We start from the raw sequence: 24937 nt of genomic DNA, 5'->3' as shown, positions 1-24937 counted from the left end.
CTCTCATTCAAACTGCATCTGAGTTGGACTCACTTTTTTTTTTTTTATTTAATAATGAGGATACATGCAGATATTATAATTGAGGCGCTATTATGAAGAGATCAATAGATCAACTGTTGAACAAGGGAGCCTCTTATCTTTAATGAGTGAGTTTCCGGGGAATAAATAATTCATAAGTGATGGAGGCAGCATCACTAAACCCTCAGACCTTCTCCACTGTGGCAGCTGGAGGGCACCTTCAACTCAACCTCCCCAGTGCAGGACTGGACTCAGCTACAGTGTGTAAGATTCACTGGTTCACTCTCTGAGATCACAAAGTGAAAGATCATGAAGAAATTACAGTCTCAATAAGTCATGTGCTACTGAAGTGCAGCATCACTTGTCTTGACATGTTTACTTCTAAACGGCGGATGGTGATCGAGCGCTCGCGAGCTTCAGCTTTTGAAATATCGTCAGAGGGTTTAAGCCAGTTCACAGCGCACTCCATGAATCAAAACATCAACAACAGCAGCATGATGTTTAGGGAGCGGAAGTCAACAGCGGTCAGCTTTGCGTTTACATCTCAGAAACAAAGCACTGGGATTCCTTGTTTAAAACTAGTTAAGTTTAAAAAAATGCTGATCTGACAGAGGCACGGGTAACTGACATGTTTCCATGTCACATTTCTATGCTTTCTGTCCTGCCCACGTGCATTTCCTGGCCAAGTGGAGCACTTTCATTTGTACTGGGTATTTCCACTCTGAGTGTTTTCACGTTGCGCTTTCATGCATTTCCTGTTGCTACACTGACCGCTTGCCATTTTGGATTACTTTATTGTCCACCATGCCCAGCCCCATCATTATTTCTGTCTCCTTTCAAAGAGATTAGATTTTTGCCAACTATCTGGAAAAGTTATGGACAAATGTTTTTTTCCATTCTGCTGTTTTGGTTCACCATAAGGGTCCCAGAGATGGAACACGGTTTTCTTACTCAGTTTCTACTGGGTTGTACGAGTACGGAACGCTACCGCCACCTACTGTCCCATTATGCTCATTTGAATTGGATTAATGATAACATTTCAAATGCTAAAAAATATATCGAACAACAATAACATTTGGTGACTATCAAGATTCAGATGTAGAACTAGTTTTATTTATTTATTTTTGTTATCAAAGAAGATCTACACCATAATTTAAAAACAAAGTTTGGGACTGAAGAAAACAAAACATAAAGTAGGAAAGTCAAACAGTGACATGAGGATGACCAATCCCATGCTTGACAGCAGAAGACAACGAAGACATGGATGGAAGGAAGATACTCCTCAGCTGTTTTTGAATGTCTCACCACGGAGACAGCCATACCGCATGTCTGCAAAGTGAGGGGCAACAGCAAACTGACCAATCTTTTCTTCACAATAAAAACATTTGTTGTCTCATCGCCACTTTGCGCCCCTGACTGAGTTTGTGGGGAGTGGGAGGAATATTAGGATATTTTTGAGACAGTTATTTATCGTAGTTTTTATTTTACAATATAATACCCCGAACCTTCCATCATCATTACTGAATTCATTAACTGACTTTCATGTTGAATTATTATTAGAAAAGATTGACTAGAATCAGTTTTGGGTCTTTGCTGGTGTTGGTGTGTATATCTGTCGCATCTGTTTGGAGATTATCTTGATTTGCTGCCGCAGATATTTGGATTATCATACACGGTCCATTATAATAACAGCAGCGCTCTGACATTTATCGTTCGCTACAGTTTTATGTTTGCAGTGAAACAGCTGGCAGCAAGTACGCTCGGCCACAGAGAGCAGGAGCCTGTGATTCCTCTTTTATCCGTGGAGAAAGATATGAATCAGATGGATGAGCGAGGGGCTTAGCCTGGCGGTTATTGATCCTCAAGCTCCTGGAATGATCCAGAACTCATTTGGAGACTTTTCCCTCCTCTTTTTTTTGTTTTGTTCAATACATCCGAGAGGCTTTCAAAGACTCTCGCAAGCTGTTTAGGACGCAGTTGGTGTGCCGCTGATACAATGAGATGTTATCAGTGTGACTAAATCTATTTCAATATGCCGCACGTTTCCCCTGATCAGACCCCCGTCGCTGTGCTCTGTGAGAGCGCAGGGAAGATGTGGTGCTATTCGGTAGCTGATGAAAAAGACCACGAGTACAACATGTTTGGAATCGGTATGTAAAACCACCTTCAAACACAAATAAATTGTAAACTAGCATGAGTGCGTTCACCAAGATAAGAAGCCTCTTGACATATTGGGGAGGCTTTTAGCTTCACGTCTTATCTCCTGCCTGACATTGTAGAGCGCTCCACTGATCTTGAGTCTTCATAAAACTCCCCAGTGATTTATGACTTGCTCACTCTTGTTCCTACTTGTACTCACAGCTTTCACTTTTTACACGATACATTTGAATAAAAGGACAACACAGGACAACACAAAAATTCAACTCTTGGGTCTGTGGTGGAATACACAGTGTAAGTAGACGCAAGACACAGTGCCATGCAAGGCCGGATTAAGCAGGCGGATCTAGTGAAGAGGGGGAAACCAGCGTTTTCAGTCACAATATCCGCTACCTTTTGAAACCTGCATGTCACAGCCCTTTCATGAGAGCACCACATACAGGCGAGACATGTTTATTACAACATTTTATTGGCATTGCAAGGAAAAAGCTTCGTCAAAGCTACAGCACTACAGCGTTTAAATGAAGATATGCCTATGCTTAGATTGTAGCAGGATAGACTCTGACATTTTGGATCTTGTCCTTTCTATTCTCTCCCAATGACAGGATCTTCATTTCAGACCAACTCTGCTCACGTGTTGAAGTCCTCTCCCAGGGTTCATCACCAAATCCTTTTACACAGCACACAAGAGCTTCAAATGAGAACTATATCATCTCCAATGCATATTGGTATCATCACCTCTTATATAAGCGTGTTCAAGTTTTGGTGATCAAAAGGCTAGCAATCTGAGATCATTTATAAGAAAAATATTACAATTAAATAGAATTATTATTATTTTAAAAATCCTAAGCAAAATAAAGGGAATGAAAGCTCTGCCTTGTGCTCGTAAGAGTCTCTCTCATTTCATGAGTCTGTGGAGAAGATGTGACCGGAGCACCAACACAGATGCTAAAACTAGCTTAAAAAAATAGCTGATATCAAGAGTAAAAAACTTTCAACATTTAAACTGACCGTGGTTACATGACGGCTCAGAAAACCAAATTATTGCATTAATCCAACTAAAATTGAATCTTTTAAAATGCATATAAACAGCTTAGTCCGACTACTGGAGAGAAATTCGAATTTTCGAACCCTAGCATGGTTGCTAGGTGAGTCGGGGCTGACGACAGTGATCAAAAGCGTCATTTTGTGCTTTTGTTACTTGACATATATCATTCTCATTCTACAGAGAAAACACAATCTCCAGAATATTTTATGTTTTCCAGAGAATTGTGTGTTTATTCCCAAAACCTGCCAAAGGAAGCGTGTTGACAATGACAACATTAAGTGCTCAGCTCAAAGGCTAATAACAGCCAATGATGGCTGTCCTGCTGTATTCCTTCTCGTGTCCTAGCTCCTACAGTAGCTACACGATTTCACGTATCTTTTGCATCAATAGCCTGGAAGCATAAGAGCTGCCGCGAGTGGACATCTCAATAAGTTCAGTCCAAATTGTTGCTTACCCACCAGCGGACTTGCCTGCACCTAAGAACAGCGATTTTCTTGTTAGCCATGAAACAGTGACGGATCATTCCAATATGGCTGACACTGCTTTATTCATGAGGAATAAAACCGTATCGCACGTAAAACAGCCACCTGAGAATACAATCAATCCAGTGAATTCCTTCCTCTGCCGACTGATCCGTCCTGTTTACATGGTGTCAGCACACACGCGGTTATGACGCCGTTTAACACAATCATAAGGTGTGACACCTGCTTTATCAGATGCGCACCAAGCGGGTCACGGTAATGGCTGGTTAATGAGAATCTCCCAGATTGACTCCATGACTAACAAGAATGTTTCTTTCTCCCAACGTTTAGGCAGACAGCTAACGGCGGGAGGCTCATTAATGATTCAGGTGCAGCATATTTCACCAGCGGACGCGCGTAAAGACGCTGGAGTGTGTTTATCATTTCACGCCAGAGGGGCAGCGTCGCTTTAAAGAACCTACCCTTCACACTGTCTTCATTAGTGATTGATGGACAACTGCATGCTAAGTTAACACAAAGCTAACAGCAAATTCTCGCCCTGAAATCAGATGAGAGTTTCCACTCGCTCGCTGGCATTTCCTGGAGCGCGGCAGAGTCTGGCTGAGAAGAATAGATGGTGTGCATTATAATGAACATGGGCTGACACCGGCTCATCCATCATTCCACCCAGGAAAATTATAGCAGTGCCAGAGAGAGAGAGAGCGAAGGAGAGAGCAGAGAGGGAGACTTTAAATCACATGCTGTCTACAGGTCTAACTCCTCTCAGACCGACACCAGCTCATTGTTGTTGTTTGAATGTCCTGACCCACTTCTGGCTCTGTTCGCAATGGTGACACCAAGTCTAGGTCCGTGTGCTGGATCAACAACACACCGCTCTCTGTGTCCAATCACAACTGATCTGCTGGCCTTTTTTTACCATTGATTTTTATAAACCTTGACAATAGCTGGATCACAGTGAAGGACCAGCGCAGAGTGAATCCGTGCGAATGAACCGGGGAGGTTTAAATGCCTCGGAAAAGACAAAAACAATTCATCATTTATGAGGTTTAGCATCTGAATTCGCAGGCCTATCCAAAACTGTGCGTGATTTTGCAATGCATTATGGGCTGTCAATTTGGAAGGCAAGTATTTGTTTATATTCCATGCTGTTCTGAATGAAACTGATGGAAAAATGGATCCAACAAAAAAAGTTGATGCAGTGTACCAGTATAAAATACAAAGGCTCACTATTTCAGAAATCTGCTGTATTGATCCACATGAGCGCTTTGACTGGACAGCGTATGTAAATGAATTGCGGCCTTTGAGTTTTCCCTCTATATGGGCAATGGAGTGAATTAGCACCCAATCCGAACGCAAACCAAACTCCAAGACATTGAGAAATTTGCAGCAAGCTATGACATACAGTGGTTCCTCGGTTTTCGAACAAATCGGAGTTCGAACAAGCAGACCAATCAGCTGACCCACAACGCGCTTTGTTATTGTGTATAACGCAGCCTCTGTGGTAGAGTGTCACAGGGGAGGTGCTCGCTCTCCACACCTCCGAGGCTGGAGCGCTCACTCCAGGGTTTGATGTCCTGTTGTGGGCTGGAGCTGGGACAGGGATGAGGCGAGTCTGGGACAGAGCGTTACTTGGTTTATGACTCTGTCACAGCCAAACTGCACAGAAGCGCACATTCAGAGCTGGACACGCACCGGGCACCTCTTCACTTCTGGAGAGACGTCACTCACTCTGCAACCCCTCCCACGCTAACGCTTGGAACGCATTATTTCTTTTTCCATTAATTGTAATGGGAAAAAACGATTCAGATATCGAACAAATCGCTTCTGGAATGGCCCTCTGGAACGGCCCTCTGGAACGGCCCTCTGGAACGGATTGTGGTCGAGAACCAAGGTACCACTGTATTTGTTACTTCTAAGACTTGAAAAAAAATCTCAACCTATTGCTCTTATGTTTTTGCTTGTGTCAACGATGAACACAGCACATTTGCACCATGTAACATTTACAAGATTTTCCGTTGTCTGCAAAGCCCACAATGCATTGTGGGTTTTACATTCCATTACGTCACCCTTTCAAGCCATGTTGCTCCTGTAGTTGAGATTCTATAAATTTCTGTAGCTGCTGAACAAAAAAAACCTCGAATCCATGCTGCAGATGCCAAGTACACTCATCACCCACCACAGAATACACAATAGTCCAGCTAGCTATGACTCTTCAGCAGCTGCCAGAGCATATCCCAAACAGCTGCATTGATCATGTGAGGCGCTTTTAGCAGCATGTATGAAAATTGTTGTATGAATAAAGATTCATCTATTCAGTACCGTAGGTGGCTGATAGCATTGTAATGCAGCAGAAAGTGTTTTTAATATTTTCACCAAATTCAGGCGTTACTGTGGCGCAATGGTTAGCTCTGCTGCCTCTCAGCAAGAAGGCACGAATCCATCTCTGGACCTTCTGTTGAGTTTGCATGTACTCTCTGTGCCTGTGTGGGTTTTCTCCGGGTGCTCTGGTTTCCTCCGACAGCCCAAAGACAGGCTCACTAGGTTAGTTGGACCCTCGAAAATTGTATTCCTGCCTCTCGCCCATTGACCGCTGGGATAGGAACTGGACTAAGCGGTAATTTAAAGTAGTTTTATGGTGATATTTCATTTACACTTCATTTATATCTTCTTTGGACTTTAAATAAAACATATTCTTTTTATTTCATGATATTTAGAGATGGTTTTATTGTATTTATTTTATTCAGAATTTTATTCAGTTTTTCCAATTTTCTGAACAGTTTGCATCAAGTGTATTTTTTTCTTTTTTTTTTTCTTTAGTGAATTTGATGAACATGACTTGCACCTGGTTCTGCTGCTGGTTGGACTTTTCTTTGACATATATTTTTGCGATGATCACTTGGGTTCATGTCATTTCACAAGGTTTTGGTTTGTTAACGTGTAAGTAGATTAAATATGTAAATAATGAATCAGTTCTATTACTTGAATGGTCCCTGGGCCCATTTGTTCTGGGAAAGGTGGGCCCCGAAATCAAAAAGATCAAGAACCCCTGATCCAGAGCGCCGATCAGAGGGCATGAGGAAGAAGAGGCCGTGAACTAAGGTAACAGGGTCTGCAGTGATGTTGACAGCCCTTTACCTGACTGTCCATCCACCTGACCTCAGGTTGGAGCAGAAAATGTTCTCTGCAGAAATTCTCTGCTGAGCCTTGGTGATGATCTGTATCATGGGTCCTGGTCCACTTCAGGTCCATGTGCCATGGAATCTGGAGACTGACACCATAGATGCCAGGAAGGTGACTAGGGATACATTCCGAGTGTCTCCGTCCTGGAAGACACTTGAGGGATTTGACTCTGTCCACAACATGAGAAGAGGGGCATCAGGTCAGGAGGTGTGGGAGACCATTTGCCAGGTTCACGTCCCACCATTATCCAACATGAACCAAACATCCGCCGAGGGCCGCCGCTACTGTAAGTGGCATGTTTACATGTTCCTCTGGGCCTCTGAGTGCATCTCTGATCCTGAGTGATTCAATCAAGCGCACTGAAGACTGTTGTAATGGTGTTTCCGCGGCATATTGATTTCACGAAGAGCCGCAGACGTCTTTGTAGGAGACGGAGAATTAGATGTTATCTCACAACAGCACAAGACGAGGCGACACCTTATCTGATTTTAAGATCATGTCAAACCCGTTGATCCACAGATGACACCGGCGCCGCCGACAATTATGACGGCAGATAAACTGTGACGGGCAGATGGAGCGCAAGGTGAAAGAAAATATGGATTTGAATTTACATTGCAAATGGCTGCTCAAAGTGACACCCAAGCGGAGATAGCCTGAAGGTGAGAGCGAGACCTCTAATCCCTGAGTGCACAGCAGCTCGCGAGGCTGCCTCTCTGTCCATAACTAAGAATAGCGGTCTGCCGTGTGCAGCGCCTTCATGTAGAAAGATTACCACAGATAGTGGGCTCTAAGTGACCGGCCAGCATTTCCACTCGGCTGCACTCTCTGATGCCACCTGAACAGAATTCAGCAGGAGCCTTGGAGCGCCTCATACATAATGTATGACAGGAGGTCTGCTCAGTTTTCATGTTCTCCTAATTCATTTCACAAAGAGAGAGAGAGGGAGTGCGGCAGTGAACAGAGCCGGGCTGAATCAAACTCGCCACACTTGAATGAGGGATCCTCACTTCGGCACTGACCAGGGGAGAGCTGGCCCCAAAGAGAAGAGTTGTTTCAGTCTGGACAATTAAAGCTAGCGTTCACCTGCCATGAAGACAGAGAGGCAGCCTCAGTTAGGAGCCTTGGCGTGGTAATCTCTACCAGATCAGGGGTTCTTTTCTGATCTCGGGGCCCAACCTTTCCACACCAAATGGGTCCGGGGCCCATTCAAGGAATCGAACTGATTCATGACTGTGATCACTGATTTCTGATTTCAGAATTACTGATTTCATTTGTGTTCAATAAACATACATGTAAACAAACCAAAACCTTGTGAAAATCATCGAAAAGTCCAGCAGCAGAACCTGGTGCAAGTCATGTTTATTTTCAAGTTTACTAGAGAAAAAAAAAAAAAAAAAATATATATATATATATATATATATATATATATATATATATATATATATATATAGATATATATGTATATACAGTATATACACTTGATGAAAACTATTGAGAAAATTGGAAAAAAAGAGTAAAATGAATATCATAAAACAACATCTAAATATCATAGAACAGTTTCTTTTTGATGAATAAACCATAAAGAAGTAAAGTGTAAATGAAAGTATCGGCATAAAATTGGCGATACTTGTCAATCCAATGACACGCTACACACTAAGTGTGTGAAAACTGATCATCTCGCAGCGCAACTATTGGCCTCTGCCCTATGGTTGAGAATCACTGTACTAGAGCACAACTCTGCTCCTGATTTTAGCCTGCATCAATGAGGCACCTGCAACTAGGGTTGCCACCTTTCATGCGGCAAAATAAGGAGAATTTTCGTGACAACTGAAAATAGTAGGGGGTGGTTTACTCCGAAGCGTTTTTTTTTTGGGCCGAGGTTTGGGGTTCGCCAGTGCCTAAAACCACCTCTGTATCTACTGCAGACGTCATAAATGTGAGATGGACCACAAAAACTAACCACAACTTGAAAACAAGACACTATATAAGAACCACTCACTTTTGTTCTGAACATCCGTGCAACCGCTAGGTGATTTCGCTAGTCGTCGTGTGCACCCCTGCGGCAGTTCGTGGAGGGTTTGCTCCTCTTCTCTGTGGTACATACGACCTTCACATAAGTCAGGAAGATTCTACAAATGAATACTTTCTTTCGATTTGCCCATAGGTGAATATTTAATTCTCCTAAATTCGTACTTTATTCCCTCAAACTAGTATTTCGTGCGTACATTTGTGGCCACGATTACATTGGGTTTTTTTTACCGTGTCAGGTATAGGGCTCCGTCCATATTAGTTCAAGGAGGGATGTATAATTTTCATGCTAAATACGGGACGAGTTTATATTTCTTCCTGTACCACCAGCAACTGTCCTCCAGAATCAACATGGCCTCCTAGTGTCATCCTGGGTTCCTCTATCCTGATGTACGTACGAATGCACCCTCTTTATGTCAGAATGTTTATTTGCAATTTAACTGAACAGTTCTCTCTCCAGACAACAGGGAACCTTTGTCAGTGCAGGAGTTCCTGGTCCACTGATCGCACTGATGCACAAGACACGTGGCAGCTAGGATGATAACAACAACAACAAACATGGAGGAATCCCTGAACCAAAGCAAACAAAAGCATCTGTTTGCTTTGGTTCAGGGAGGTTTTTCACAACACAATGGCCAGGGTTTCCACTGCTCTGAATGGACTTGAAATTCTTATACAAATATTTTCAAGACATTAAAAGAGCTTTAGTTTAAATAAGGTGATATAAAAACTTGATTATAGCCACCATTGTGGCTTATTGTGCTATTGTCAAACTGAAGCAAAATAATAAATTAAAATCAAATCCAACCCCTATATATACATACATATATGTATATATATATATATACATATGTCTCAGGGCACAGCTCCTACCGTGTATGTGTAACCGAACCCACAAACGTATATCTATCTCCTGAAACGTGTAGTTCAACAAACAAATCTTTGCTGAAAGCAAACAGGTTGTGTACAGTTCAGATCTTATCTTAACCCCTGGCTTGCTAAAGTGATCCTCAAGTGCGGGTCTGACTGCTGAACATGCCATTTGGCTCTGAATTGTGAAATAGATCCACAAATAACTGACTCTCCATGTAACCTTTTGATTGGTGTCTAATTCAGTCCTGAATTGTGAAACTCTAAAGAAATAATGTCCAGTGAAGAAGACAAATGAATTGTGATAGAGAAAAGAGTCATTTTGCTGCGTTGCTAAAAACCCAACCTCTTTGTTTATTTGCGCATCGACTGGTGGGTTTGTTTACTTTAGCGGTCCAGAAGTGTGATCTGATGTTTGTCCTCAGTTCTTCCTCTTCTCACCGCTAGAGAGTAAAATCATTCATAGAAATCAATCTGAGCACGGGTTTCTCTTTGTTTCCAAAATCGTAGCCGTCAGCTGACCTCAATAAATCGAACCGTGACCTTTAAAACATTTCAGTTACTGTCATCAAAGGGCACAAACATACTGCAGGGCGGGGCCATCTGTGTGTGTGTGTGTGTGTGTGTGTGTGTGTGTTAGTAACCGCCGCGTTCCCAGAATTACGGCCCGGAAGTGATGCTAGTGTCGGATGGTTTGGGTATGTGATCGAATAATGAGTTTGACATGAAGGAGAGGGTCAAATGTCACATGTTTAAGTGGCTGGAGAAACCAGCTTGTGGTAGCTTTTACTCTGGTGATTCATGGAGGGAAGACAGAGCAGCGGAGGCTCTACTGGGTCGAAGTGTTGAAGACACTGAACAGCATTTAAAAAGTGATAGTCACAAATGAGGGTCGAGAGGCAGTTTGGTTCCTCCGAGTCTCAGACCATAGTTCTCATGGTTCTCAGTCAGAAAAGGGTGGAAAGTCTGGGTCCAGGTTGAAGACCAGACTTAAGCATCCCGGGGCTCACAAGAGATGAACAAATGAGGTGAAGAGAGAGCTCAGCCAAAAGACACAGCTCTTCATTTGCCTGTGTCTCCTGTCACAGGGCTGTTGGGTCGTGACGAAAGCAGCCAAATCTGCAGAGGCTGGTCAGGATGTTTGGGAGGAAGCCCTGGGGCAGACCCAGTTAGTGGGTCATTGTGTATTCAGATTGAATTCAGATTAAAGATGGATCTGACTGAGGTTGAGTCGCGGGGGCAGCAGATGGAGTTAAGAGGCCCAGACTCTGAGAACTCTCCCGGGTCATCCCAGGATCTTCTGCTCACCCAAGAGAGGACCTCAGGTGAACACTGGTCCAGGTCTTGGATAAACTGCGGTCAGGAGTGTGACACGGAAGCATATCAAACATGTCCCAGTCGAGCTGCTCTCTCAGGAGGCGGAGCATCAGTTGTGGGGGTGGGAGCAGAAGAATGGAAACCCTCAGAAAGAAAAGACGCAGCAAGACGGGAAGAGGGAGGTCTTACGGCCACTTGTGGCCTTCACCACCCGGGCACAAATCATAGCGGGACATTGCAATCGGAGTGACAGATGAACAATGGCCGCCTCTCCCGGCCCCCTGCGAACAGGTCCATCCATCACGTGAGAGATTAATTCAATTCATCAGCTTATTGTCTCCTCGGGCCCCTAATGCCACCTGATGTTGCTCGAGGGGGACGTTTCCATGTTTGTGGGTCTGATCTGGGCCCGCTTGCTCGACTGACGCAGAATTAAAACATTACTCTCAAGACTTTGGGCGGGATGGATGCAGGAACAAGTGTTTGGCTGAGGGCGGGAACACAAGCAAGTCACTGCTCGACCTGCATAATTTAGAAATTTTAAAAACTATTTTTTTAAATAAAAAATGCTATGATACATGTTCACATTAAAGATACGGAATGATGAATGCATAGACTTTATTGTATACAGTAGGTCACCCGATCAGTGTCACTTCAGTCAAGCTGGTTGCCTGCAGGGATTTGTAATGTCCAGCAGGTGTCAGTATTCAGTGACACAGTATCAGCACAGTGTGGAAACGCTTTACGATGCCTTATTTACCCATCACTGAAAAATCCACCTGCAGACGCATATTTCCTCCCACTGTCCATATTCATGACAATAAACCGTTTGTCCATGCGTGCGTGTGTGAGTGCGCAGCTTGTGCCGGACTGCTGAGCGTCCATTGCTGTTTGCTCCAAGCAAAAGGGGAGAAATGATTAAAGCTATGTGACAATGAATACATTTGTTATCAGTTTAACAAGGAACGAAGGTGGTTGTCGAGGTTACAATAAAACGGAAGGTTTTTTTTTTTTTTTTTTGAAAGGTGAAAGATGAGACGCCGTTAAATGTGTAATAGGTAAAATATTGAAAACTAAATTCGGATGCCACGGTGAGCCGAGTATAGATGTGTTCAACAACCACAGCAATGTCTCCATCTAGCGGAGAACAGGTGTACGGCGAAATGGACTAGTCGAAGACAATCGAATTTCTTTGTCAACCAACTTTTCTGGATCATTTCAGGTGTCAGTGATGGCGAGTGAACACTGGGTGAAGGGCTTTCCATAGAGTGATAACCTCTAACACACTTTAAGGAGCAGGAGGCCGCTTTGTTCAGGAGGGAGGAGAGAAAGAAGACAGCCACGATGAGAGACTTTATTCAGGTGTAAACGATCTTGTGAGGCTGATAGTGGATCCGTCCGCCTCTCCACACACACAGGTAGTAAATGACTCCCAGGCTTCCCACTGAGGCCATCAACAGAACCAGCACCACCAGAAGGATCTTCCACACCAGAAACTCATCATCCACGTCGCCGTCACCTAACAGAAGAAGCAGCAACTTTCTTTTAAACCGAATAACTGACAAGATAATCCAAAATTAAATCTGATCAAGTCAGTTCAGAGAATCAATGGTCAAAGTTTCCAGATATTTTACTCGTTATTGCAGTTTTATTCATCTGACTTAAATATTTTGAAATGATTTCTTTTAAGGAAGAAAGAAATATTTGAAATATAATAAAGAGCACAACAAAAACTGACATTTTCATCAATGCTTTTGAAACAAGAAAAACTGGACTGAAATGTTTAACTTTTAGATTTTTTTTTTTTTTTTTAATCAGTTAAAAGAAGTCAAACCTGTTTGACAGATCTCACCTTTCATTAATATGACATTTTAACACTCAGAAGTTTTATGTCACCTAAATACTGCAGAGCCTGGTGACAGCTTTGCTTGCGTACTTTGCCCCCGACACCTCAGAAAGCAGTCAGACCTGGCTCTTTGGTCGCAGGCGGCTCCGTCGTCACGTCGCGATCCTCCTCCGGCGTCGGGGTCTCCGTCGTCAACATGGCGTCCTCCGCCTGCGAGTCGAGCTCCTCGAACTGCGGCCCCTCGTCGGTCAGCGCCCAGTGACCCATAAAGTAGCGACGCAGTCCTGTCATCGCCCAACGCTGCGGTCAGTGGAAGCTTCTCCGAGGGTCTCGAGAGGACACTCACCTGACTGACCGCTGGCTGAAGCCAGGAGAACCACAAAGACGAGCGTGAGCGTGAACATTGTGTCAGCGGCAGCTCTGAGCGTCTCAGGGGTCATTTGAGGTCATGGTGAGATCGGCATCAGCTGTGACTCGTCAGCAATCAGCTGTGAAGCCTCCTGAGCCGAGATCAAAGCTGAATTCATGATGACCTTGTGAGGGGATGAAGGAGTGAACATACAGTGTGTCACTCTTCTGAGGAAAATCATGTGAATGTAGGGTGACACACAGACAAACAATGAACTGCAGTCAAAGGTGGCAATAATGAAATGATAAACTCAGGAGCAGTCGGATCAGTGAGGCTCATAAACTGAATCATTTCTAATAAATAAGAACATCTGAAGTAGACAATATCAGCTATGAGAGATAATTATTGATATATTCATAACATTATGAAAAATGTATTTTTAAATGAAAATATATAAGTGTACACAAATATTAAAAAAAAAAGAATATATTTTGCAGTTTGAGTTCCGTGTGAATGAACATATATAAAGGACTAATATTTTTCAATCTAAAAAAATGAGCAGAACAAGATGCTACAGTCGATCAGATGACGAAAAAGGCCAATGACGTTAAAAAATATTACTGATACAGAAAAAGAACAACAGCAACAGTAAATGTCACAGATGTTTTTAAATGTATTCATACATGACAACTAATGAATAGTAAGTACATCTTATTTTATGTTCAATGTCAAAATAAATTAATAAAATGACATGGTTTTCCAAATGAATGAAAAATAAACAGCAAAAAAAAAATGAGCCAGATACATACAACCCCTCAGTAAAAAAAAGAACTTGAAATAGGGGCAAAATGACACATAATTCTTCATTATATTCAGTTACAGTTTTATAATGAATAAATAGTATTGACATATATTTTCCATGTTGAAAAAGAGCCAAGAATGAAACTTGTTGGAACAAAGCATTGTTCATTTCTGATTCATGGAATTGAAAAAGTATCTGGTGGATAGCAGCTTCACTTCAACTGTCAATAAAACCACCTGAACGTTCCACTTTGAGGAGTCTCTTTGAATATCCACTTTCAGCGACACATTTGTGCTTGTGAGATTTCAAATAAAGTGCTGATGCACCAAGATCGACTGTTCTGCCGAGTAAGCTATTTGAAAGAGAGAGAGAAAAAAGCAAACAAAAACAGTCACGGCTCTTTTGAAAAGTTTTATTTATCAACAACTTTCCCCTCCAGTGTTTCACCCATTGAGCATCACATTTCAAAAGTCTGACACCACGTAACCAACGTAAACACAAAGAACTGAAATGTTTAAATGAATATTTCACAAGAGTCAATTGACAGTGGAGCAGTGGAGTGGCTGTGCATAGATTTAAACTTGCTGAAGTTACATGGAGTGAAACAGACTCATGTGCTTTTGTAGGTGAGTAAATTCACTGGAGAACATGTTCCCAAACACATAAAAACAAGCGTGTCACTCGCAGGAGGCGCTCACTGTCGGCCGCACCATCATGTCTTGCTCTGTTTAAAAACAAATTGTGTCACGTGACCACTTCTGCCACACTCTGAAACATTATGACCGCCTGAGTACCACCGTGCTCCTGGTCCTGGTGTGCAGCGGTCAGTAGCCGTAGGCCACAATGGACAAAGTTCAGTCTGATGGAAGAGTGAGAGCTCCATGTTTGCGCTGCCTTGTCATGGCTCATGGCACAAGCTCTTTGACAGCTACTGACCACTGCACACCAGAGACAAGCTTGTAAAGAGTGGACCAGTCTCGTCTCTAGCCTTGACGTCCGAGAGCATAAACATCATGTGGAGCAACCGCTGTCGTGACACTGACAGCACCTATGAGTTCCCTTTCACCCGGATGTACAGAAAACAAGTAGAAACATTCCCTTAACTTAATTTTTGCATAGTTCAGCAACACCGTTAAGACGACACATGGAAAAATATAGAGCCTGACACGGGTTCCCTTTTCAGCGTTCTGTCCCTGCTCTCAGCTCTATCTCAGCACACTGACAGCCATGCAGAGGTCTGGGGTGTGTTCATGTGTTGCACCACTGACTGAGGGTTTAAACAGCACTTTAGTGTGAAAACAAGGAACCCTGAAGACAAGAATACACAGCAACAACCTCTGCTTCCAGCTTTGATGGCTTTATCATGGACATGCAACTTCCAGCAAAAGGCAGCATTAACAGAAGGTCTGAGTTTAAACAGAAATGAAGTTCTTCTGTTCAGATTAACCGTAGTACCCAGAGTATAACACCAAATTCCCCCGAGATTCTCTTTTGTAAACTTGCATAAAAAGTTTGACACAAAGAAACTTGAGAACAAAGGAAGTGAGCTGGAAAGTTCAGGTTTCAAACACAAGAAAAAGCACGTGAGAATAGTTTTTGTGTGTGTGTGTTTTTTTTACGTGTTTGCAGATTGGTGACGCAACAATTTCATGTTTGGTGGTGCCCTCTTGAAGTCCATTGTTGGCAATTCATTTTTACTTTTTTTCAGTAAGGTGCACACATAATAAACGTTACTGTAACAAAAGCTCCATTTCACCACGCCTCCTGGCATGAACCGTTCCCTGAGCTCCATCTCCACGACTAAAGTGCTCAAAAACATAGAGGGGAAATCCAGCAGGATGCCATTGACCGCACATCACTGAGTAATATCTGAGGCTTCTGTAAACAAAGTAACAAAAACATGCAAAAATCCCACATGCTCTTCAAGTATTGGCAACAAATGCTGGGCGTTCATTCCAATAACTGCAAATATATATAATCGTCATAATAACAGAATAGTGTTGCTAGTATTTGTAAAATGAAGTTAAATAAATTGTCACATTTGTTTGAGCTTTAATAAAACCTGGGAACCCTATAAGGCAGACCTGGGCAAAGTGCGGCCCGGGGCCATGTGCAGCCCGATGCCTGTATTTTCGTGGCCCGTTTGACATCAGACTACAACCATAACTAATATGTCGGTATTTTTCTGTTTTTTTTTTTCTCTCTTTTTTAGTCACCACCACCACTCCAGCAGTAAATATAGCATGTTCTTGTTTAAAGTCTGAAATTTTCTACTTTTCATTGGCATATTTGCACTTCTAAATATCCTTAAATACATTTGACCTTTTTAGGTTCATTTTGTCCTTGTTACTCAAGTATATATTTAGGATATTTTGCCATCATGTTTTGTAGCCATTGCTGTCTTTCTTTTGATGGTGGCCCCTCACAACCGTTCCATTTTCTAATGTGGAAATTTAACTGCCCACCTTCGCTATAAGACAAAGACGGCATTGTTACAGAATGACATTAGATAGATGAGTCAAGTCAAAAAGGGCAGTGACGTTCTACAGAGGCTTTTCTGATCTCTATTCTAGACTTATTTAGCGTTACAGTACTGATGTATGGCCAGTGAACACAGCATGTGTGTCCTTTCAGTTAGTAACATCCGCTTTCTTCTGTGTCCAGCGCTAGTGTTGGCAAAAAAACTCAAATGTTGAAAGAAAGTTTTGTTTAAATATTGCTTCGCAGATGGCTCAGAAAGACTTCCTCTTTAAGAACAGAGATTTCACACTGAGCTGAATCCTCTTAAACATCTGAAGTGAGAGTGAGATCTTTGTTCTGACTCTGTCTTTGGAGCGAAGGTCCACATGGCTGTATTGCAGCAGGGCTCCTCACTCCTGCTTCTCTCCGTGGCCGTAGATCTTGCGCAAGCTGGAGTCCAGCAGAAGGTCGACGGACCTAGAAGACGGTGCGTTAATAACAAACTCCAGAGATTTGAAAGATCGCTGACACGGACCGGTCTATGGGCGTGATGATGAAGGGGATGGTGGACAGGCCGATGGCTGTGGTGGTCCACTTGCGGACGGACAGGGGCAGCTTGGTGCTTCTGCCGAGCAGGTAGAGCGACGCAGCACACACGCGATTGATGGTGAAGCCCGGGATGATCACCGAGGCGAGGGCCTGCCACACAAACGTGTCCACCACCGCCACCGCCACCCGGGTCGTCTTACCCGGGTTGTCTCCATGAGCCTTTGGGAACAAGGAGAGGATGTGATGTAAAAAGTCACAGCAGGAGGTTTAGAGAAAATACATGACTTAAATATAGCGAAGGACAATAACTTATGGTACACAATATACCGCCAAACACAATCTCCACGATGACAATTCTGCATCTCACGATAAATTCAGTAAACTCTGGATCGCTGTTTATTTTATTAGCTGGAGTGGTCCTCATAGGTTCTCTGACGCGGTCGTCTGCCTTGGTTCACATCAACACATGCAGGTCTCCTGCTGTGCTGGCGGCGTCCTCTTCCATGTCCCCATTAGGGTTCACTGATCGCGGACACACTCTCACAGGCAGCGCTAATGCTACCACCCAGCATCAGTTAGGGACCATCAACAAATTCTAAAGCGGTCCAAGTATTACCGAAATTGTCACTGAGGCAATGGAAAACAACCATTTTAGGAGAGATGATAGTGAAAAGGTTTTTCATCACACAAGACAAAGGACTGACAGTTTGTATAATGATTTGGAGAATAGAATATGACTAAATGATCATTTATTTACATGATTTCTAATATTTCTTCAATAGCATCTATGAAATGTGTCCAGACTGGTCCATAGTTCAAGTCAACTGTTAAGAGAAATGAGACAGAGACGGCTCAATTTAACCCCTAAATAAAGCTGGCAGAGCAGTCTGTCAGACACCAGCAGCTTCTACCAGAGACGTGAAACATTGAATTTGTCATCTCTACACTTGGTTAACTATTATATTTAAACATAGACAAATAATGATGTTGGAGACAAACTCCACCAGTAAGTTTCATCCTAAAACAGTTTCAAGAGAGACTGTTGTGTCCAACACATGGAATAGAAGGAAAATTTATTTACCGTCATAATTATTGTCGAAATCACAACATTTATCGCGATAACTTTTTTGTCCATATCGCCCGTCCCAAGTTAAATATGATAACAACAGATCAATGACAGTGTAAAAAACATAATAATGTGCACCCAGGTCCAGTTGGGAGTGAGTTTCAGAGACGGAGACCATTTACAGAACGACGGGGGTGTTGTGTGGTCAGACAACCCCCGAGGGCAAGGGGGTTTGACATGGATTCAGTTGTTGGGACAAATTCAAACCAAAGCAGGAATCGTACCACAGCTGCTTTCTTCCCTTTGTCTACGGCGTCGGCGGTGACATAGGCAGTGGCCACAGCGTAGCTCCCCCACACCAGACTGACCGGGACCAGAGCACGGAAGGCTTCCCCGACCTCGTTGGCATATCCTGTCGATCAACAGACACGAGTGTATCACTGGTGCTCTTCATGGTCAAACACAAACACGACACCAAGACAATGAAAGGCAAGAAGCGCCTGGTGATCACAGACAACAGCAGAATGATTGCGATATGAAGTCCCGACAGTACAATCCTGCCGTTGTCTTGAAAAATCAACAGCAGTGATTCTTAACCACAGGGGCGGGGCCCATGGTTGGGCAGTGAGTGCCTCCCAGAGGGCCGGTAAAGGTTTTTTGTTTTATACCTTTGGGCTGTGAGAGGCTCAGTTTTAATACATGAGCCACATATGGTGACAGTAGTATGTCACTGAATTGGCTTCACAGCTGCAAATCTGTGATAGTTAACAACTATGGAGGAGTTCTTGAAAGAAACAATGATGTTGTACGCTCTAACAGTAATAACATAAAAGCACTTGCTAAAGCAGTTTTGAAAATTAATAAGAATATTTTATGGAGATACTTTCATTTACACTTTACTTATATCTTCCTTGGACTTTAAATAAAACATAGTCTTTTTATTTCATGATATTTAGACATGGTTTGATTATTTTATTCAGTTTTTCCCAATTTTCTCAAGCGTTTGCATCAAGTGTATTTTTTTTTTTTTTTTCTTTAGTAAATTTGTTAAAACACCTGGTTCTGCTGCTGGTTGGACTTTTCTTTGACATATATTTTTGCAATGATCACTTGGTTTTATGTCATTTCACAAGGTTTTAGTTTGGTCATGTGTAAGTACAGGGGTTGGACTAAATAATGGAAACACCTTAAAGTAAAAAAAAAAGAGCTTTCAGGTGTTTCCATTATTTTGTCCAACCCCTGTAGATTGAATATGATGGGCCCATTTATTCTGGGAAAGATGGGTCAGGGAGCAAAAGGTTGAGAACCCCTGGTCTACAGCTTCATCCTGACGTCAAGATGGGTCGTGTCTCAGAAGAGACATTTGGATTAGCAAGCACAGCCATGTGTTTTCAGCATTCGTCCTCTGAATACAATGACTGTGGTCCTCATCATCATCCGTGTGACCGGGGTGAAGCAAGCAGCACTGCCAGGGACTTCATCCTTCATCTGTGCCTTCTGGACTCAGACTTTGGCAGCCGCACTCCAGGGTCGCAAGGCGTCGGTGATAATCCCGTGTGTCACCTAGGACAGCTGCTAGTCCACCTCGTGTCACACACACACCGCACTGACGTTTTCTGGAAATAACCTCGCTCTCATTCTTGGACTCTTCAAGAGTGACCACTGCAAGCACGCATGACATTTGTTTACATAATGGTGATGTCCTTCACTTACTGCCAAGTTCAAAGCGTGTTTCTTTTCAGGAAGGGCGGCTCAGGGACGACGCTCGTTGGATGGAGTCTCAACACGGATGTGACTCGCTCAACGCCTCAACTTGTTCGACAAACATTTGTCTAGTTCCTCTCAGCTACGCAGACACGCACAAACACCAGTGAATGTGTCTCATATCGAATCACACCGCCGCGGATGACTAAAGTCTCGCAGTTCGCTTGGTGAATGAAGCACAACGTCCTTCACACGAGTCCAGAAATAGATGCCCGACAAGCGCGGCTAGCCTGCTAAGCTATGTGCTAGCTAACAGCCCCGGGGTCATGCTGCGTTCTCTTACACCTCTTTATGTCAGCGCATGAAATTATACACAACATACCAAGGAAGCGGACCCATGTGTCCCGATAAATGTCAACCGTTTTGGCGCTTTTTTCTTCAGAGTGATCCATCCTTTCCTACTTCCTTCCTTCACTCCATCCCCCGGTGCTGTGCTCGGCGAACCAGATGGGAGAGCGAGAGAATTCCCACTGTCAGTGGGAAACATGAAGGGGGCGTTATCGTCATAAATCACACTGTAAACGCGGCGTTTGTGTTTTAAAAGTTACCGTCATACGTTTAGTATCCATATCACTTGTACAACAATACAACTTTCTGAACTTACAGTACTTTTTTTACAACCATAACATATTTTAATTCCGCATTTCTCGAATGCATGGCAGAACCCGGAATCAGGTTATTCTGGCAACAAAATGGCGTGACATCTTAAATATTTTAAATTGAAAAATCACATTACGTTCTCGTGAACACATAATGTGTATGTTTGAATAATATGTGTTTATTTTTCCGGTTATGTGATTTATTTATTTATTTATTTATTTATTTTTTGTTAATGTCTCAGGTTTAGAATGGCAGAAAAGCAATTGTTATTTACCTTTTCACGGTTGAGCATGTTTGGAACTCAAGCAGTGTGTTGAAAAACCACGAGGAGAAACGCTTCACAAAGCAGCTTTTGAACATTAAAAAGGCGCTTTGTGTGTGCTCGTTTGATACATTCCACAATAAATGATATGTGAACAGATCAAAACTGAGTTTTGAAGAATAAGTCGCAGGCAGTGAAAGAAAAAGAAAACTAACAACTACAACAGATTTAAAAAATAATTACTGTAAAATTCGAGAAAATCAACGTTTCTTTAAAAGGACAGTAGTTCCAATAAAATCAGCAAAATAAGACATTTAATTATTGCTGTGTCAGCAACACTGCGGCTGCAGCACTGTGGCTTCAGCAACCAATGGGAAAGATGTGTCGTAATGTACAGCAGAAAGAACCAATAGGCGTGACCCAACGTGCGCCCAATAGAAAGAGCCATAGTCGATTGGGCGGGACTTAGAGCAACGATGGCCGCAGCCAGCTGCTGGAGCGACCCACAATCTTTACTCACTGTATTTTCCACGCGGAGAAAGATGCTGTTTAAATCGTATTTTACTGTTGTTGTATTTATTTGTAGCACAGTCCTGTGTTTAGCCGACGATGACCACGAGATGGAGGAATTTCTGAAGCGGGAGTACTCGCTGTCGAAGCCCTACCAAGGTGCGGTGCTGCTGGGACCCGCCGAGGGGGAAGAGACGGACGTTTCTGGAGGAGAACTGCTTTTAAATTAGACTATACACATTACAACATGTGACCCAGAGTAGGGAAATGTCAATCCATATAGTCTCATAAATGCATTGTAGCATCACGTGTGGCTGTATTTGACATCAAACGCGTTGCTTCTATTTTGTCAGCGTTTCTGTTGTTGTCATGTTTTCTCAGGTGTGGGATCCTTAGGCTCCTCCCACTGGGAGCTGCAAGGCGATGCCATGGTAACGACGGAGCAGGTGCGGCTAACACCTGAGATGCAGAGTCGACAGGGGGCAGTATGGAGCCGCCTGGTGAGTATTATGTTGTCGCATATGCCTGAAGATATAACTGCTGAAGACGTCTTTCCCTCCTCTGCCTGGTAGCCATGTCACCTGAAGGACTGGGAGATGCAGGTGCACTTCAAGATCCATGGACAAGGCAAGAAGAACCTGAATGGTGATGGCTTAGCCATCTGGTACACTAAGGAGCGAATGCAGAAAGGTCAGTAGGTCTGGAGGGGTAAGGTCTCGCCCGCTTTGGTCATGTGACCAGCCCCTGTTCATCCCTCAGGCCCGGTGTTTGGAAATATGGACAACTTCACGGGTCTGGGGGTGTTTGTGGACACCTACCCCAACGAGGAGAAGCACCTGGAGGTATATTGTAGCGTGAGACCTTCAAATGCTCGTCTGGTATAATGGACATGTGATGTGTGTGTGTGTGTTTTTTGCGTCCTCCTGGAGACAGACTCAGAAGAAGAGATACACACCTCGCACTCAGGTAACCCACCTACGCACGTAAAACTCACCGTCATGTGTATGTGATACTGTAGTTGGCGCTGCTGAGTGAAGCTGCTAGCTGATCACTACAAGTCTTGTACTCTGAAACATCTATGTCTTTGTCACTGGACAGTGAAGCACGATGAGTGTCTGTGTAGTTACTACAAAGGCCTCCGCCAGGCAGCAATGCCTTAAGTGCATTTCAAATTCCTCTGAGGAAGTTCCAGGACTGGATTAGAGCGACTGTCTGCTGTACAAGCTTAACTTTTCCTCCCTCATCTTCCCCCCACAAGAGGATCTTCCCCTTCGTCCTGGCCATGGTGGGCAACGGCACCATCAGCTACGACCATGAACGCGATGGACGCCCTACAGAACTGGGCGGCTGCAATGCAATGATCCGAAACTTGAAACACGACACCTTCCTCTTCATCCGCTACATTCGGCGGCGTTTAACGGTAACGTTTTTTTTTTTAATCCGCTGGTGTCATTGATGTTCGCCGTACGCGATTTTCATATTCAACATGTGATTCTTTCCTATGTCACAAGCACGAGAGGAGAATGAAATTCCACTTCAACTATCTCACTCTCACTCACTCAACCACATGCAAACTGAGCCAGGTGGAATCTTTGTATCTCTATCTTTGTGGGCGCCTCTCATTGCCATAACCCTTTCCCCAGCCGCTCACACTAAGCCTAACCATCCAAAACAAACAGCTAACCTTAACCAGGACTCCTTACAAGTAGGAGTGTTTCCAAGAGTTAGTCCCGACAAGTATAGCTGTACAAGGACCACACACACATAGAAATCGCCACAAAGCAAAATGTCCTTGCAACTCTGTGTGTTTCCAAGAATCAGTCCCCACAAGGATAGCTGTACAAGTACACACAACGTCTTGGTCCTTATGTTTTGTGGGGACATTTCATTGCCGTAACCCTTTCCCCTGCCTCTCACCTTAAACGTAACCACCCAAAACAATTGGCTAACGTTAACCAGGACTTAATCCAAGTTATTTTGAAGTTTTATTCCTCAAATCAGGGCTTTAAACTTGTGGGGACCAGCAAAATGTTGTATTTCCCCATTGTGGTACAAAAAAAGGCCACCAAAAATGTCTCCATCAATCCATTAATTCCCCAAATAGCTGCGTTTCCAAGAGTTGGTCCTCACTAGTATAGGTAGAGAACCAATAACAAGGACACACACACACACACACACACACAAAAGTGTCTGAGCCGGCTGTGTATTTGCTAGGTGATGATTGACATCGATGGTCAGCACGAGTGGAGGGATTGTCTGGACATTCCGGGCGTCCGGCTGCCTCTCGGATATTACTTTGGGGCCACAGCCGTCACTGGAGATCTGTCAGGTAAGTTCTCCGTTCATGTTGCCATTCAAACCAAATGATTGTTGAAAACCTTGGTCATTGGTAAAGGCACTCTCAAACCCCTGTCAAGGAGTCTGAGCATTTTCAAAAGAAAAACATGTCAGAGATTTATGAACCATGGACGAAATGAATGACCCGACTGCTTGAGACACTGATGCTCCGTGATGAAGTGCGTTGACTGTCTTCTGTTAGCACCGTGAACATCACTGCTATCACCATCGGTGCCTGTAGTTGTTAGTCACTTGGCTGCTGTTCATTGTATCTGGGGTTGTCGCCAGCCAGTGTGCTAGCTGTTGTAGCTATGAGCGTGATAGCAGTTATATAGCAGTCTGTTAGCGTAGCATCTGCTACAACTGTTAGTTTTTTTTACAGAATTTTACCAATATGAGAAAAGAAAAACATTAACAGCATAATCTCTTTTAAACAGAGGTGCTCATCAAAATAGCAAAAGGCCTTTTATTATAACTGAATTAGTTCATTTCTTTAATGGCAGATAACCATGACATCATCTCCTTAAAACTCTACCAACTGACGGTTCTGAGGAGCAAAAAGGAGGAGGAAGAAGAGGATGAAGAGATAACAATCCCAAGCGTGGATAACATGGAACTGCTGCGAGGTAAGAGAACGCAAAGCCGCCTCCACTTGTTTCACGTCATCTTTCTCACTCTCCTCTTCTAGTAATTCAAAAAGAAGAAGGGATGAGCGCTGTCTCCATTTTCTTCACTGTTCTCTTCTCCATGCTGGGCTGCGTGTTTCTTATCGTGATCGGCCTGGTGGTCTACGGCCACTGGACCGAGAGTCGACGCAAGCGCTTCTACTGAGACTGAAGTGCTGCTCCAGGCCACTAGGGGACAGCACACTCATGAGAGCGGAGGAGAAGCTGACCCACGACAGCCGACATGAAGGTTTCCTCATCCAACATGAGTGTCGTCCTGCACCTGCTGGATTCAAACCGACTCGGCCTTAACACGCCTGCATTCTTAACATCAAATGCAAGCCAGACGCCACTGAAGTCAGAAGAGATCCCACTTTTATTATACCGTCAACCTCAAAATTATTTAAATCTGTATTTTAATACTTAAACCGCTGCTGACCCTTTTACGCCGACTTATCTGCACTGAAGAATGAGAGTTACTACAGAAAAGTCTGCAGTGGTCCTTCACACAACTGTTGGTTGCTGCCTCATTGTTCTTTTGTCCATATTTATTTTCGTCACCTGTTTGTGTCAGACATTTTTATTTGGTTTCAAAGTTATTTATTAAAAGTTTTCACTTATCTGAAG

At 43.4% G+C, this 24937-nt stretch overlaps 2 protein-coding genes across 2 annotated transcripts; one reads left to right on the top strand and one right to left on the bottom strand.

Annotated features, from left to right (window-relative positions):
- Positions 1–14502: 14502 nt before the first annotated feature.
- On the bottom strand, positions 14503–20406 carry mtfp1 (mitochondrial fission process 1). The gene is made up of 4 exons (XM_053853643.1): positions 20259–20406; positions 18457–18584; positions 17093–17325; positions 14503–17034 (listed from the first exon to the last, which is right to left on the bottom strand). Exons 1-4 carry the CDS (start codon positions 20326–20328, stop codon positions 16968–16970), a joined length of 498 nt encoding a protein of 165 aa, XP_053709618.1. The 5' UTR covers positions 20329–20406; the 3' UTR covers positions 14503–16967.
- An 865-nt stretch (positions 20407–21271) lies between these two features.
- lman2la (lectin, mannose-binding 2-like a) lies at positions 21272–24905 on the top strand. Its single transcript, XM_053853642.1, has 9 exons — positions 21272–21467; positions 21690–21808; positions 21881–21998; positions 22068–22150; positions 22242–22274; positions 22567–22728; positions 23523–23637; positions 24149–24271; positions 24334–24905. The coding sequence occupies exons 1-9, from the start codon at positions 21275–21277 to the stop codon at positions 24474–24476; spliced, it is 1089 nt and encodes a 362-aa protein (XP_053709617.1). The 5' UTR covers positions 21272–21274; the 3' UTR covers positions 24477–24905.
- The last annotated feature ends 32 nt before the right edge of the window (positions 24906–24937 follow it).

The sequence above is a fragment of the Synchiropus splendidus genome, chromosome 1 (assembly GCF_027744825.2).
Source record: "Synchiropus splendidus isolate RoL2022-P1 chromosome 1, RoL_Sspl_1.0, whole genome shotgun sequence".
In the NCBI taxonomy this organism is placed as follows: domain Eukaryota; kingdom Metazoa; phylum Chordata; class Actinopteri; order Syngnathiformes; family Callionymidae; genus Synchiropus; species Synchiropus splendidus.
This window is presented reverse-complemented; position numbering and strand designations above follow the sequence as displayed.

What these genes read in the sequence shown, in the direction of transcription:
- mtfp1 (XM_053853643.1), bottom strand. Translation starts at nt 20,328, where the DNA reads ATGGATCACTCTGAAGAAAAAAGCGCCAAAACGGTTGACATTTATCGG. An exon ending in CACATGGGTCCGCTTCCTTG is followed by an intron (nt 18,585 to 20,258) that starts GTATGTTGTGTA and finishes GTTGATCGACAG; the next exon opens with GATATGCCAACGAGGTCGGG. An exon ending in AAGGGAAGAAAGCAGCTGTG is followed by an intron (nt 17,326 to 18,456) that starts GTACGATTCCTG and finishes TTGTTCCCAAAG; the next exon opens with GCTCATGGAGACAACCCGGG.
- lman2la (XM_053853642.1), top strand. Translation starts at nt 21,275, where the DNA reads ATGGCCGCAGCCAGCTGCTGGAGCGACCCACAATCTTTACTCACTGTA. An exon ending in ACGAGGAGAAGCACCTGGAG is followed by an intron (nt 22,151 to 22,241) that starts GTATATTGTAGC and finishes TCCTGGAGACAG; the next exon opens with ACTCAGAAGAAGAGATACAC. An exon ending in CGTCACTGGAGATCTGTCAG is followed by an intron (nt 23,638 to 24,148) that starts GTAAGTTCTCCG and finishes CTTTAATGGCAG; the next exon opens with ATAACCATGACATCATCTCC.